The sequence below is a fragment of the Mustelus asterias genome, chromosome 19, assembly GCF_964213995.1.
Source record: "Mustelus asterias chromosome 19, sMusAst1.hap1.1, whole genome shotgun sequence".
In the NCBI taxonomy this organism is placed as follows: domain Eukaryota; kingdom Metazoa; phylum Chordata; class Chondrichthyes; order Carcharhiniformes; family Triakidae; genus Mustelus; species Mustelus asterias.
The window spans coordinates 58,931,716-58,948,418 of record NC_135819.1 but is presented as its reverse complement, the minus strand read 5'-3'; the positions used below and the strand labels follow the sequence as shown (position 1 = coordinate 58,948,418).

Genomic DNA, 16,703 nt, shown 5'->3' with positions numbered 1-16,703 from the left:
TTTCTTTGGGTAAAACAGGGCCATAAAAATACAGACAAGAATATGTTAACACCCATGCCAACCTACAAAATTATTCAAAAATGTAAAGCCCAGAAGCAGATCATTTGACCAGAGCTTATCCTCCATTAGTTTCACTCCACCTTCATTCATCCAACCACATCAACATATCTTCTATTGTTTCATCCCTCATATAGATACCTATCTTCTGCCTAAATGCATCGATACTATTTGCCTCAACCACTCCTTGTAGTAGCAAGTTCCATATTCTCGCCATTCACTGAGTAGAAGGGTTTCTTCTAAATTCCTTATGTTAGTGACTATCTTGGTTTGGATTTGCCCAAAAGTTAAAACCTCTTCACTCCATTTTCCCTGTTGAACCTCTTGATAATTTCAGAGACCTTACCACCTTTTTGTTTTATTTTTTCTAGAGAAAAGAGTTATGGGCTGTTATTCTTTCCTGCTGTTGTATGGTCTCAGTTCTGGTATTATCTTTATAAACCAGTTTCTCCAGTGTTTCCAAGTCCATTTAAACTAAGACAAGCTGGTCACAAGTTTTAAATACATTGACAGTTCAGAAACTTCCATTTTGGACATTTTTTTTTTGGATTCATGATGCACTTTGTTTCAGTTTGCTGTTCACAATTATTCCACTAATTTAACTCTTATTGCTGCAGATGGACTTGAAACTGGTAAGTAAAGAGGAGCAATTATTGGAAAAGGATCTTATCGCTGATCAAGTGACCCGCCTTACTGAACGAATTAGTGCCAAAGCGATGAATGGTAAACAGGACACATTGGCCTTAGCCAAAAAGGTACAATGAAACATTAAACTTGTACAGTGCTAAGTCTGACTTAGAAAAATAACCCATCTTGGCTTGTTTTTAAATGTCATCAAATTGCTGGAAAAAAAAACAATTTTGTCAAAACTTTTCATTTTGCACTCATCAGGACAATCACAAGAATACCAATTTTAGGGGAAACAACAACTGTATGCTGTATGAGGAGAGTGCCGATTGTTTGGCAAGTGGACTTTGATTGGTAGAGGTGCTGCCATGGAGAATGCACAGTTAACAGTTACTGACAATTAATTGCTAAGCATTGTTTGAAAATTTAAATGAGGCAGCTTGACTCTGATTGGTCGAGACATTGTCCTGAGGAATGAACCAGCAAATGGCTGTCACCTATTTTATTTAGCTGAAACAATGTGTATGTTTCTGTCTATAAAGAACAGGGCCCCGTGTATTAATGTATGTAGCTTCCACACAACATATATACACTGCGAACCCACATGAAAATCTTAAATTGGCTGTCAGTATAAGTTTTAGCACACAGAGACTTATTTAGCAAATGTTGTCTAATCGCAGAATCACATTGAATGTTGGACACTGATTGAATTTTGCAAGCTCAGGCTAGTTGGATACGGTTATACCTTGCCCGTTGCAAACAGATGAAGAGACATGCTGTGTGATACGATCCACCAATCTTTGGGACATACGGCCCACATACCTAGCATCACATTGGCACTGAAATTCATGTACCATGTTGCTCATTTGTGTGATAGGAAGAACATCTTTTATGCTTGTCAGCAGCATCCTGTTTGTGGTGAATACCACTTATATGCTACTGCAAGTAGCAGCATGAAACAGCTAGATTCACCTGTTGTACAGATTAAGATACCTTGCTCTTCCAGGCTAATATGAGGTGGCAAGGGCACTTTTCAGGGTCGAAAGTGACAGCCTTAGGTTCATTCATGAGCTTGCACAATATATAGCGCAAAATGATCTTACCAGGGTAGCCATTATCCAGCAGGATGTCTTTGATGAGCAAGTGGCTTCGACCCTATTTACAAGGTTGCTGAGAAGGCCAATCTTATAGCATGTGGAATGTAAGAATCCTAACGCATGTATAGACCAGTGAAGGTAGGTTTGTGGTAGACCGTGGTGGAGAATCCCCTGGCAGATTTCTCAACCAGTGCATTAAGGAAAGGGAGTTCATTTGACTGCTGCATTTCAAAGATGAATTTGAGCACAGGATGGAACCCATTAAGACAAGTAAGAAAATTACTACATGCTGCAAGGATATAAATATAGCAAATGTACCATCTACATTTAGGAGATTAGGTGTCATTCCATCGAAGACACGTTTCCCAGGGAACCAAAGATGCTTAAATGTGAACATTTTCCTGCTACTTAAATGAAATTAAATAAGTAGTCTTAACAGTATAGTATTCTGCATGTAGACATACTATAACTCACTGGAAGAATATTTACTGCTAACATTGGGTGCCTGAAATAGAAAGTGTTCCATCACTCAAAGTCGAATTTTATAGGTACCAAAGAGTTTTCAAAGGTAGAGAAATAAAACAGAATCGTGGTGACTTTTCTGCACCAGTGTACTGAAATGCTTTGTAGCTGCCGCCAATGCTTCAGCACAAATTATCTTCAATCTTAAGAAACAGATTTTAAATCCTGCCACCTGGATACTTTCCCAGAGAGTTTTGTGAACGAGGAGCAAAATTTTAAAAAGCAGGACCTAAAGAGTGATAATCTTCAAATTGCTGCCCAAACCATGCTCAATATCTTAGAGGAAAACAGATCTGGAAAGTGAATTCCTGGCTGGAAGAGGGGTTTGGGTTGGAGGGATTCCAGTTCATGGAGTACTGGCACCAGTAACAGCTCAGAATGGAGCTCTATGAGTATGCCGAGGTTAAGAGGAAGCAAAGGGTGAGAGTAAAATATCAAAGTGCAGATACAGACCTATCAGAATAGAAAAGGTTATATGAACCAATAAAATACCTGCTAAAAACAAAACTACAGCCTCCTTCTCCATCCATGATCATTTGAGGGTGGCTCAACACAGCTTTTATACCGTGGTTTTACTACAGGGCAGGACTCAGCCAGAACGGGGAATTGAACCCCGTGCTGCTGGCATTATTATGAGCCTGATCTTATGCATTCATATTTAAGCTGCTTCATCATTTGAAGATTATCATTTATATAAAAATTTGATTGAATTCCATTCGGAGTATTGCGTGCTATTCAGGTTTCCTTACAACATGAAGGATATTGAAACACTGGCAAAAATGAGGAAGAATATTACCAGAATTGAGAGGATACAATCTGAAGATTGAGATGGACAAGAAACTCGCAAGAGACCTGACATCGACATTTAAAGTTAAGGGGTTTGACTGGATGGACGTGTGGCCATAATAACCAGAAAAGGAAAAGAATTTGGGTGGAAATTCTTTACATAGTGGTGAGAATGCAGAACTCGCTGCCACACAGTAGGGTTGAAGCAAGAGGCAATAATGCACATGAATGGAAGGCTTAAAGCCTTCAAGAATGTATGATTATGGCAGCAGAATTGGAAAAAATGAGAATGAGAGAAAGGTCATGTGGAATATAAATATCAGCAAAGGCCAGTTAAGCTGAATGGCCAATTCTGTGCTTTGATTTGATTTATTATTGTCACGTGTTCATATGCAGTGGCAAGTATTGTTTCTTGCGCACTATACAGACAAAGCATACCATACATAGAGAAAGAAAGGAGAAAGTGCAGAATGTAGTGTTACAGTCATAGCTAGGGTGTAGAGAAAGATCAATTTAACACGAGGTAGGTCCAAGGCAAGCAGGTAAGAAGCTGTTTTTGAGTCAATTGGTACGTGTCCTCAGACTTTTGTACCTACCGACGGAAGGTGGAAGAGAGAATGTCCGGGGTGCGTGAGGTCCTTAATATGCTGGCTATTTTTCTGAAGCAGCGGGAAGTGTACACAGTGTCCGTGGGTGGGAGGCTGGTTTGAGTGTTGAATTGGGCTTTGTACACAACTCTGTAGTTTCTTGCGGTCTTGAGCAGAGCAGGAGCCATACCAAGCTCTGATACAACCAGAAAGAATACTTTCTTTGGTGCATCTGTAAAAGTTGATGAGTGCCAAATTTCCTTAGTCTTCTGAAAAAGTAGAGGCATTGGTGGGCTTTCTTAACTATAGTGTCGGCATGGGGGGGACCAAGACAGGTTGTTGATGATCTGGACACCTAAAACCTTCAAGCTCTTGACCATCCCCACTTCATCCCCATTGATGTAGACAGGGGCATGTCCACCACTACACTTCCTGAAGTTGATGACTATCTCCTTCATTTTGTTGACATTGAGGGAGATTATTGTCGTCGCCCCAGTTCACCAGATTCTCTATCTTTTTTCTGTACTGTGTCTTGTTGTTTGAGATCCGACCCACTACGGTGGTGTCATCAGCAAACTTGAAAATCGAATTGCAGGGGAATTAAGCCACACAGTCATGGATGTATAAGGAGTATAGTAAGGGGCTGAGGGCATAGCCTTGTGGGGCACCAGTGTTGAGGATGATCGTGGAGGAGGTGTTGTTGCCTATCCTTACTGATTGCGGTCTGTGAGTTAGGAAGTTCAGGATCCAGTCGTAGAATGAGAAGCCGAACCCCAGGCCATGAGTTTGGAGATGAGTTTCATAGGAATAATGTTCTTGAAGTCTGTAGTCGATAAATAGGAGTCTGACATAGGTGCCTTTGTTATCTAGGTGTTCTCGGGTTGAATACAGGGCCAATTAGATGGTGGACATGTTGCAGCGATAGGCAAACTGTAGTGGATCCAGACAATCTGGGAGGCCGGAATTGATTCATGCCATGACTAACCTTTTGAAACATTTCATAATGATGGATGTCAGAGCCACCGGACGATAGTCATTAAGGCACGCTGCTTGGTTTTTCTTAGGTACTGGGATGATGGTCATCTTATTGAAGCTAATAGGGACTTCAGATTGGTGTGAAGAGAGGTTGAAGATTTTTGCGAATACCCCCGCCAGCTGGTCCATGCAGGATCTGAGTGCTCATCTGGGTACCTCATCTGGGCAGTCATTTTCCCTGGGTTGACCTTGAAGGCTGCTTTGATGTCTGCAATGATGACCTCGGATACAGGTTCGTCTGAGGCTTCTGGGGTGGAAGGCATGCTCTCACTGAGCTCAAAATGGGCATAGAATGCATTGAGCTCATCAGGGAGGGGTGCGTTGGTGCCAGCGATTTTACCTGCCTTCATCTTGGAGTCTGTTATGTCTTGCAGACCTTGCCATAGTCGGCGCGGGTCTGTGCGGCTAGCTTGGGACTCTAGCTTGGTCCGGTATTGTCTTTTGGCATCTTTGATGGATCTCCTTAGATAAAAATGGCTTTCTTGTATAGGTCAGGGTCACCTGACTCGAATGCCTCAGACCTGGACTTCAGCAAGCAGTGGATATCCCTGTTCATCGATGGTTTCTGGTTGGGAAACACGGATTTGCTTCTTTGGTACACAGTCTTCTACACACTTACTACTGAAGTCAGTTACTATCGTGGCGTACTCGTTCAGGCTGGTCACAGAGTTTTTAAATACTGATCAGTCTGCTAACTCTAAGCAGGAGGAGATCATCTGATTCCTCAGACCAACATTGCACAACTTTCTTTGACAGATTCCCCAGTTTCAGTTTTTGCTTGTAAGCGGGTAGCAGGAGCACAGCCAAAATTGGGCACCACTGGGTCCCACATAATCCTAACATTACAATTTTGAAATCTTTTGAAATATCTATTCGTTTTAAAGAATGCATTTTTTGAACTACACAAAACAGAGGCCACAGTGGATTAGGAATTTATTTTGGAGGAATTGTTTATCTGAGTTTTCCTTCTGACATAAATACTAATCTTGTGGTTAAAAGTTGTTGCTTTTTTGAGAAATATCTAGCTTGCACAGCTTAAACCCAGGTTTCCCAGGATATAAACTATGCATGGGTGACAAGTGAAACTTTGCATTAAAAATATTGTATTACTTGGAGGTGTATCATAGAATCAGAATGATTCCACTGTGCCTGTCTCCTTGAAAGAGATATCCAATTAGTGCCACTTCCCTGCTCTTTACCCATCACCATGCAAACCTTTCCACTTCGAGGAAATGAAGTTCAAGAAGCCCCATCAAAGGAAGCAGGATTCACAATACGCAGTTAACTTGCGCAATGTTCAACAATGCAAGCAGCACGTCAACTTCATGCTGTCTGAACACAATGTGCACTCAGCACTAAACGCAGTGTTGAGTTGCTGCATGCCTCAGCAGGGGGGCCAAAATTGAGGCGCCAGCATTAATTAAAGATAGCCTGCATTACTTAAATATGCCTGGACATCTTAACGGGAAGTCATGCAGGAGGTCAAACTGGCATTGGAAAGACAGAAGAATGGCACAACTTGGTAGAGAGCAGGCTCTAAGGTTTTTAGAAGCTGTACCTGGAATCTTAGAGGAGGAAGTGCAAAGAACGGAATCTGTATCCAGGCCCTCCAGACACACACAAGGCTGTGGGAGACTATAGCCGTTGAAATCAATGGCCGAAATCAAACCGCAAGTACTGCCATAAGAGGTTCAATGAACTCATGAGTGGTCATCTTCAAATGCCATTGCCTATTAACTGCACCAGCGACCTCAGGCATTTCTCAAATCACCACTGCCCCATCACCTCCCAACAATCTTTATTAATCTGGATTCATACTTCATATTCATCTACTACATCAGAGCCTCACAACCGAGCACTTCTGTAATCCTCGCATCCACATTTCCCAACTTCCACATTGCCAGCTATTCAAACATGACAGCTACATCACCCAGAGAAATTACTGCTGGAATTCTCCAGCCGTTCACGCCCCATCGCCGCTACCAGCAAGAATGGAGAATTAGGCACTCAAGCTAAATCGCCATTCATTGCAGTAGGACGGGAGAATCCTGGCTGCAGGTGAGTTCGGAGAATCCGGCCCCACATCATACTCATTGTCATACTGCTTTCTCTTGCAGGGCAAGGTGGCATAGAACTGGTGAGCAGCATCAGCTAAATGAAGCGGAACCAGTACACCTGCATATTCTGACCCCCCATGGGGGAGAGAGGCCTTTATCCAGTTGGCAGTGCCTATGTCAGCTGAAAGCAAAGATGGCAATGTTCTCATAACTATTCTACCTTCTTACATTTACCCTCATCCACTTTCTCTTCTGATTTACAAGTATGATGTAAGCATGCACCTCTTACTTCTGCCCCTTCAATTCTTACCCTTGTGCCTTTCTCCATTCAGATACTCAGGAAGTGCAAGAACAGCAAGAAGATAGTAATGATGAAGACATAATAGCATCACTTGATTCCACACCTGGAGCAACCAGCTCAGATACTGACACTGCATGTAATTTAGAGGATAGTATAGAGGTAGAGTCCACACATGGAGAGAAAATGGGCATGATTGGCAGGTCATCATGACAGAAGATCACAGCTCACCAGAGGACAAATTTGCACACAAGTTCTGTTACAGCAGAGCCTAATGAGCAATTCTATGGGGTAGCCTACAGAAGAAGACTGATGGGTATCCACAACATGCTTGGTCTGCATTGGGAAGCCCGTGAGAAAGGCTGAGGTTAATGTCTGCTGAGTATATACTTCCATTCCTTGTTTTTGCTGCCAAAATGAAGAACCAGATTGACCTCTGGGATATGCACCTTTAAATTCTTTTCGAATTCAACCAGCACCAAATTACCTTAACTTGACTGGGTAAAATGAGGACCTAAGGATCCAATGGGAGAGATAGTGGTGGAGTGATAATGTCACTGGACCAGCATTCCAGAGATCCCAGCAAATATATGGGTTCAGATCCTATCACAGCAGCTTATGGAATTTAAATTAAATAAATCTGGAATTGAAATCTACTCTCCGTAACGGTGACCATGAAACTATTATCGATAGTCATCATAACCCATCTGGTTCATTTACTAATACCCTTCAGGAAAGAAAACCTGCCGTCCTTACCTGGTCTGGCATATATGTGACTCCAGATCCACAGCAACATGGTTAACTCTCAACTGCCCTCACCTCGAGTGCAATTAGGGATGGGCAACACATTTGCCAATGACGCCCATATCCTGAGAGAAAATTTTTAAAAATATGGTAGGCAGAGGCTAATTTTACACAAGAAATGTGCCACCCACCATATTGGATCAGACTGCTCCATAACGGGCGACACGGTAGCACAGTGGTTAGCACTGTTGCTTCACAGCTCCAGGAACCTGGGTTCGATTCCCGGCTTGGGTCACTGTCTGTGTGGAGTTTGCACATTCTCCTCGTGTCTGCGTGGGTTTCCTCCGGTGCTCCGGTTTCCTCCCACAGTCCAAAGATGTGCAGGTTAGGTTGATTGGCTATGCTAAAATTGCCCTTAGTGTCCTGAGATGCGTAGGTTAGAGGGATTAGTGGGTAAATATGTAGGGATATTGGGGTAGGGCCTGGGTGGGATTGTGGTCGGTGCAGACTCGATGGGCCGAATGGCCTCTTTCTGTGCTGTAGGTTTTCTATGATTCTATGATAACTGTACTGATCATGGGCCTTATTATTAATAGGAATTCTAAAAATGATACCCCAGCACCTGACTCACTATCTCGTAGCATCAACTGACAGGAAGGACCATTCTGCAGTGTTATTTAAAGGGCCTATCCAGTTTGTACATGTTAGTTGCTGCTCTATTAGATTGGCTGATTGGCATTTATTTTGCCTGTTTTTTGCCTTGTACAACAAATTGTTGATTTCTACTAAACAACCTTTTGTTGGTACTGAGCTGGTTTTACAGGGCTGCTTTCGAAATCGGAGGCTGAGGAGAAGCAATCAAGAACATTGGAGCCATGTTGGCAGCAGCTAGGAGAAGAGGGAGGGGGCATCATGCAGAGAATTCACCAACAGCGGGTCAGCCAGGGAGCACTTCTATACCCTAAACTTTATGGAGGATTAACCTGTTAGGTGCTTTCGCTTCACCAAGTTATATCATTTACTACACCCACATTCAAGTTTTGAATCTGGGCACAAACAGTGACTTATAAAGCCTGTGACTTTAACTACGGCCCTTCATTTTCACATTTCAGCAGGTGACATAGCAACACCTGCTGGTCTGCTGCTCAACGTTGCATCAGGGAGGTGACTGAGGTGCCCTATGCCAGGTGGAACTAAATGGCTTTCTTTGATTTGATTTATTATTGTCACATGTATTAGTATACATATACATGTATTGTTTCTTGCATGCTATACAAAGCATACCGTAGATAGAGAAGGAAATGGGAGAGTGCAGAATGTAGTGTTACAGTCATCATTAGGGTGTAGAGAAAGATCAACTTAATACAGGGTAGGGTCCCTATTGAAAGCATGAGGCAGGACAAAAAAAATCTAGGTTTTGCTTGCATGGCAGGCTTCAACAAGGTACAAGGTGGCATGGATGCAGGGTGCAAACTGTATCCACATTGTCTTGCATGCTTCCCATCACCAGGCACATTGAGAGAGTGAAATTCTTCACAGCTGATAAATGTACAGCTGGTTTTCAACCACAGGCAGCACATCCTGTACATCTGTGCCTTTATATTGTGAGTTGTCACAATCCTTTCATCCTATGTCAGTTCTTCGTGCTGCCTTAATTCAACTAGGCTGGCAAGTTACATGCTGACAAAATATGGAAAGTCACGCATTTACAAATGGTATATGAGCACAAGCTCATTTGGTAGTAAGGACAGATTTAATGATCCAGTATACTCAAGCTTGCCATTGTCTCCAATGTTATGCAAGCTAATGTGGATAGGCCGACAAGGGGTGAGGCCACATTGGATTTGGTACTGGGAAATGAACCGGGCCAAGTGTTAGATTTGGTTGTGGGAGAGAACTTTGGAGATAGTGACCACAATTCGGTGTCTTTTGTTATTGCAATGGAGAGGGATAGGGCCGGACGGCAGGGCAAGGCTTACAATTGGGGGAGAGGTAATTATGATGCGATTAGGCAAGAATTAGGGGGCATAAGATGGGAACAGAAACTGTCAGGGAAAGGCACTGATGAAAAGTGGAACTTTTTCAAGGAACAAATACTGGGTGTCCTTGATAGGTATGTCCCTGTCAGGCAGGGAGGAAATGGCCGAGTGAGGGAACCGTGGTTCACAAAAGAGGTGGAATGTCTTGTGAAAAGGAAGAGGGAAGCTTATGTAGGGATGAGGAAACAAGGTTCAGATGGCTCGATTGAGGGTTACAAGTTAGCAAGGAATGAGCTGAAAAAGGGGCTGAGGAGAGCTAGGAGGGGACATGAGAAGTCCTTGGCGGGTCGGATCAAGGAAAACCCCAAGGCTTTTTACTCTTATGTGAGGAATAAAAGAATGACCAGGGTGAGGTTAGGGCCGGTCAAGGACAGTGGTGGGAACTTGTGTATGGAATCAGTAGAGATAGGCGAGGTGATGAATGAATACTTTTCTTCAGTGTTCACCAAGGAGAGGGGCCATGTTTTTCAGGAAGAGAAGGTGTTACAGGCTAATAGGCTGGAGGAAATAGATGTTCGGAGGGAGGATGTATTGGCAGTTTTGAATAAACTGAAGGTCGATAAGTCCCCTGGGCCTGATGAAATGTATCCTAGGATTCTTTGGGAGGCGAGGGATGAGATTGCAGAGCCTTTGGCTTTGATCTTTGGGTCCTCGCTGTCCACGGGGATGGTGCCAAAGGACTGGAGAGTGGCGAATGTTGTTCCTCTGTTTAAGAAAGGGAATAGAAATGACCCTGGTAATTATAGACCGGTTAGTCTGACTTCGGTGGTTGGTAAATTGATGGAAAAGGTCCTTAGGGATGGGATTTACGACCATTTAGAAAGATGCGGATTAATCCGGGATAGTCAGCACGGATTTGTGAAGGGCAAATCGTGCCTCACAAATTTGATAGAATTTTTTGAGGAGGTAACTAGGTGTGTTGATGAAGGTAGGGCGGTTGATGTCATATACATGGATTTTAGTAAGGCGTTTGATAAGGTCCCCCATGGTCGGCTTATGATGAAAGTAAGGAGGTGTGGGATAGAGGGAAAGTTGGCCGATTGGATAGGTAACTGGCTATCTGATCGAAGACAGAGGGTGGTGGTGGATGGAAAATTTTCGGACTGGAGGCAGGTTGCTAGCGGAGTGCCGCAGGGATCGGTGCTTGGTCCTCTGCTCTTTGTGATTTTTATTAATGACTTAGAGGAGGGGGCTGAAGGGTGGATCAGTAAATTTGCTGATGACACCAAGATTGGTGGAGTAGTGGATGAGGTGGAGGGCTGTTGTAGGCTGCAAAGAGACATAGATAGGATGCAAAGCTGGGCTGAAAAATGGCAAATGGAGTTTAACCCTGATAAATGTGAGGTGATTCATTTTGGTAGGACTAATTTAAATGTGGATTACAGGGTCAAAGGTAGGGTTCTGAAGACTGTGGAGGAACAGAGAGATCTTGGGGTCCATATCCACAGATCTCTAAAGGTTGCCACTCAAGTGGATAGAGCTGTGAAGAAGGCATATAGTGTGTTAGCTTTTATTAACAGGGGGTTGGAGTTTAAGAGCCGTGGGGTTATGCTGCAACTGTACAGGACCTTGGTGAGACCGCATTTGGAATATTGCGTGCAGTTCTGGTCACCTCACTATAAGAAGGATGTGGAAGCGCTGGAAAGAGTGCAGAGGAGATTTACCAGGATGCTGCCTGGTTTGGAGTGTCGGTCTTATGAGGAAAGGTTGAGGGAGCTGGGGCTGTTCTCTCTGGAGCGGAGGAGATTGAGGGGAGACTTAATAGAGGTTTATAAAATGATGAAGGGGATAGATCGAGTGAACGTTCAAAGACTATTTCCTCGGGTGGATGGAGCTATTACAAGGGGGCATAACTATAGGGTTCATGGTGGGAGATATAGGAAGGATATCAGAGGTAGGTTCTTTACGCAGAGAGTGGTTGGGGTGTGGAATGGACTGCCTGCAGTGATAGTGGAGTCAGACACTTTAGGAACATTTAAGCGGTTATTGGATAGGCACATGGAGCACACCAGGATGGTAGGGAGTGGGATAGCTTGATCTTGGTTTCAGATGAAGGTCGGCACAACATCGTGGGCCGAAGGGCCTGTTCTGTGCTGTAATGTTCTATGTTCTATGTATGTTCTAATTATCTCTTTATCTAACTTTATAAACGTCTGTCAATTTTTTTTTTTAAAATCACAGTTCAAATTACTTCAAATTTAGAATGTTTACTGCAGTCCACACTATCTATAGCCGGCAGCAATTTCAAATATCCATCTAAACCAATGCAAAATTGACCGAGTTTCAACGAGCTTTCAAGATGGTATTTTACAGAGTAAATTAGTCTGTAAATTAAAGGATCCTCATGGGATTTCTAATCCAAATTTGCAGGTGAACGAAATGCAAGGAAAGGTCAAGGATATTACGCGAAAAATGATGGCTGTGGTCTCTGAGCTATCCATGCAACAGGCCAACGCCATGCAACTCCAACAGGATGTCAAGGATAAGCAACAATTTCTGGAATTGTGCCACCAACGTATGGAGCAGGGTATGGCACCCAGTGAAGAGTTTGAATATGAGTGGTCGAAAATAGTGTTCAAAGAAAGCAGACACAAAAGAGATTCTGAGTTGAAATCAAAGGTATGAACCCTGTTGTCCATATTCGCTATCAGGAAAAATAACTATTATGTGAAGAGGAAATGCAGATATACTAGCTTACAAATTCAATTGCGTCCATTTATGGACAAGTGGGAGTGGGTGGGTAGGGAAGGACCACAAGGTATGATCTCTCAGACCAAATATTGACACATATGGAGCCCGAGGCTGAAGCCTGATTAAGATTAAGCTGGTGTGGCAGATGGAGCCCTCATGCAAGTCCAGGCTGCATGGGTATGGAGGGGAACAGATTGCAGTTCGGGTTTAGAGTTTGCGTGTCTTGGGGTGGGGAGGGGGAAAGATAGGAGACAACAAGTCTCCAGAGAGATTGGTAGCAGAGGTGAGGAGGTATAATGGTGATCTGCACAAAGGGTAGTGATGGCAAGGGGTGACTGGTGTTCTTTTAATAATGGATCAGGAGCACTGCTGCTCCTCCTAGCTCTGCATTCAGGGATGTATAAAGTCCTTCTTGCCAGTAACTGCCACAGGCCACAATGTGTATTTAGTATGTGACGAATGAAATACTGGAAATACTGGAATGCATATAGATAGGTGTTTAATAATATGGACATTGTGTTGAATTTAAGTTGCTATGTCACCTGCTGAAATGTGAAAATGAAGGGCCGTAGTTAAAGTCTAGGGTATTTCCACCCTAGTTGAAACAAAGTTTGTAATGGTACATAGGACCCAAATTTAAATCAATTATTCTGTGCTTAAATGTTCCTGACCTGCTCACTCGTCTATTCAATACAGCAGATGACACACATCTAGCTGAAAATGTGTATGGGATTCCTACTTGCCATAAAGGAACTTCAGAGACCATTTAGGAACCAAAAATCTAGGCTGTTATTCTGCCTTTATTGTATAGTCATAATATCACTTTTATAAAACCAAGCATTTATTTAAATGGAGTGCTGTTAATATTGTTCATTGTTAGACTGGAAAATGATAACATTGCAGCTTGTTTAGAGTAATCAATGAATTAATAATCAATTCATTTTATTAGCATAAATTGGAGCTCCATTGTTGAGATATTTTTATTATTACAAGTCTGATGACCCATGACTAAGAGCAATCTCCTTAAATTCAACACAATGTCCATATTATTAAACACCTATCTATATGCATTCCAATGCATTACCATTCTACATTCATGTATTTTTGCATCATTCAGTATTCGGCAACTGGATTAAGAATAAACTATGAAGACTCTCTTCCCATTTTGTTCCCAAATTAGGAAGCTGAAGAGGAGGAAAAGCATTTATTGCCAGGCGGAGTCTTTACAACAGCTGAGTCAAGACCTAATGCATATATCCCAGATGATGACTCTGGACTACCTATTCCACGTCCTTATGGAAATATGGTTCCATTTAAACCCAGTGAGCCTAGTGCACATATGCGACATTATAGAAAACCAGTCATTAAACCAATTGAAATATAATATTGATGTTACCTGTTTCCTAAAAAATATCACATTAGTAGCCCAACAAGGAGACAAGTGCTGAATAATCAAAGCATCGAAAGGTTTAAATTGTTTACAAAATCTTAGAATTTTCTGGTAAAGTACAATTTTCAGTTTTCTTTTGAGATAGATTTACATATCTAAACCAGTTTATATTGATTAAACTCAGACACTTTTATTCCATGGAAATTGGATAGTTTGCCAAGTTATTTGTATTTTCTTTGGTAAAATATAAATTGAATTGAAAATGTTGCAAGATGCCAAAAAATTAAACGTATTTACTTTGCTACACGTTGTGTCATTGTTGTAGAAGGTGATCAGTTATAATTATTGTGCCATGTCTTGGCGAATTGTCAGTGAAAGCCCATTATCTTGCTAAACAATTAAACCATAACATATCATATTAGCACAATAAGTACACTGAGTTTTGCCATTTATTAGTGTTCCATGTTCTGTCTTTAACTAATTCAGTTTTATGATAAAGTAACTTAATATGGTAAAGGAAAATTTTGTCCTTGATGGCTCTGTTTAATTTTCTAAAAACTATGCATTGTTTCTGAGAGATCAGTGATGAGATTATTGATTATGACTAAATAGTGAACAATTGCAGGCCAAGAAGTGACCTTTGTGGTATTCCACTCGCTACATCTTTCCATTCTGAAAATAACCCATTTATTCAAACTGTTTTCTATGTGACAGCCAGTTTTCAATCCATGCTAACACACTTCGTCCAATTCCTTGGGTTTTTACTTTAAGCACAGGCCTCTTATGTGGCACCTTATCAAATGCCTTTCGGAAATCTAAATGGACTACATTCTGAAAAATGTGCTGGTTAGGTGCATTGACCCGAACAGGCGACGGACTGTGGTGACTAGGGGAATTTCACATTAACTTCATTGCAGTGTTAATGTAAACCTTACTTGTGACTAATAAATAAACTTTAACTTATCTACAGGTTCCCCTCCAACTGTTCTCCTTGTTACATTGTCAAAGAATTCAAGAAAATTTGTCAAACATGATTTACCTTCCATAAAACCATGTTGACTAGATTTGATTATATTCAGCTTTCCTGATTGATTAGCTATTTCCTCTTTTGATTATTGACTCCAGCATTTTGCCAATAGTAAATGTTAAACTAACTGGCCTATAGTTCCCTGCCTTCTGCCTTTCTCCCTTTTTGAACAAAGGAGTCACATTGGCTGTTGTCCAATCTTCTGGTACCCTGCCGGAATTTAGCGAGTTGCAAAAAATTTCAACCAATGGGCCCACTACCTCTGCAGCCACTACCATATTATCATATTGTCACTTGTCATATTGGACCACATAATTAATTATAAGAGTTGAATCGTTGAAATGCCAAGATCCTACGCCCATCCAACTGCAATTCTCCCACAAAATTCAGATCCTCAGTCCACCCACTCCATGATGCAGCCTAATCACGAGATAGAAGACCGAAAGAAAAATCAATCAACTGTGACGGGGGGGAAGTTACTCACAAGAGATAGGAAGAAAACAGTGACGGAGGAAGAAAAATTACAACTGACAATAAATAAAAGTGAGAATGAGATATGAAAGAAGCAAGAGAGAAGTCAAGTGAAAAAGAAAGAAACTGGATAGAAAAGTAAGAACCTTGCAATGAAGGAAGGGAAAGAGTCCAATGCATTTGTAAAAACAGCTCAGGCTTAACAATCAATCTGAACTCTTGGAAAGTTTGATCTGAACTATCTGAGGAAAGCAATACTCCCTCACAAAGCCTTCAACATATTTTGAACAATGAGGAAAGCTATAGGAAACAAACAGGATAAAATGCACACCTGACAAGCTACCAAAGCCTATGATCTATTAACATGCTCAGTTGACCTCATTCCTCCTTTAGACTGAGCCGTGCTTCTTTAAAAACAAACTATAAACATTATTAAAATCTGCATGAAATAAGGAGTACTTGAGGTAACACCAGATATAACGGGGGGAATTTTCCCTTTTTTGTACGGAGCCAGAAAACCGGCTGCTGCTGGCTTCTCTCGCCACCTTGTGCAACACCCTGCACTAAAAAAAGGAGTCTTCGTCATGGCATCAGCCTGGCACTGCTGGAAAAATGATGTGAAGATGCCGGCGTTGGACTGGGGTAAACACAGTAAGAGTTTTAACAACACCAGGTTAAAGTCCAACAGGTTTATTTGATAGCAAATGCCATTAGCTTTCGGAGCGCTGCTCCTTCGTCAGATGGAGTGGATATCTGCTCTCAAACAGGGCATACAGAGACACAAAATCAAGTTACAGAATATTGATTAGAATGCGAATCTCTACAGCCAACCAGGTCTTAAAGATACAGACAATGTGAGTGGAGGGAGCATTAAGCACAGGTTAAAGAGATGTGTATTGTCTACAGACAGGACAGCCAGTGAGATTCTGCAAGTCCAGGAGGCAAGCTGTGGGGGTTACTAATAGTGTGACATAAACCCAAGATCCCGGTTTAGGCCGTCCTCATGTGTGCGGAACTTGGCTATCAGTGACTGCACTGTCATGTGTCGTGAAGGCCGCCTTGGAGAATGCTTACCCGAAGATCAGAGGCTGAATGCCCGTGACCGCTGAAGTGCTCCCCCACAGGACGAGAACAGCCTTGCCTGGTGATTGTCGAGCGGTGTTCATTCATCCGTTGTCATAGAGTCTGCATGGTTTCCCCAATGTACCATGCCTCGGGACATCCTTTCCTGCAGCGTATCAGGTAGACAACGTTGACCGAGTTGCAAGAGTAGGT

The 16,703-nt window shown here is 42.2% G+C and overlaps 1 protein-coding gene across 5 annotated transcripts in view; it reads left to right on the top strand.

The window, feature by feature from the left end:
- ccdc146 (coiled-coil domain containing 146) overlaps nt 1–14,315 on the top strand; it is a 127,390-nt gene extending 113,075 nt beyond the window's left edge. For all 5 annotated transcript variants that reach the window (XM_078235599.1, XM_078235600.1, XM_078235602.1 and 2 more), the window contains 3 exons: nt 675–812; nt 12,220–12,468; nt 13,721–14,315. In XM_078235599.1, coding sequence (XP_078091725.1) covers nt 675–812; nt 12,220–12,468; nt 13,721–13,924 — 591 coding nt within the window. In that variant the 3' untranslated portion in view covers nt 13,925–14,315. The remainder of the gene's footprint in view (nt 1–674; nt 813–12,219; nt 12,469–13,720) is intronic.
- The last annotated feature ends 2,388 nt before the right edge of the window (nt 14,316–16,703 follow it).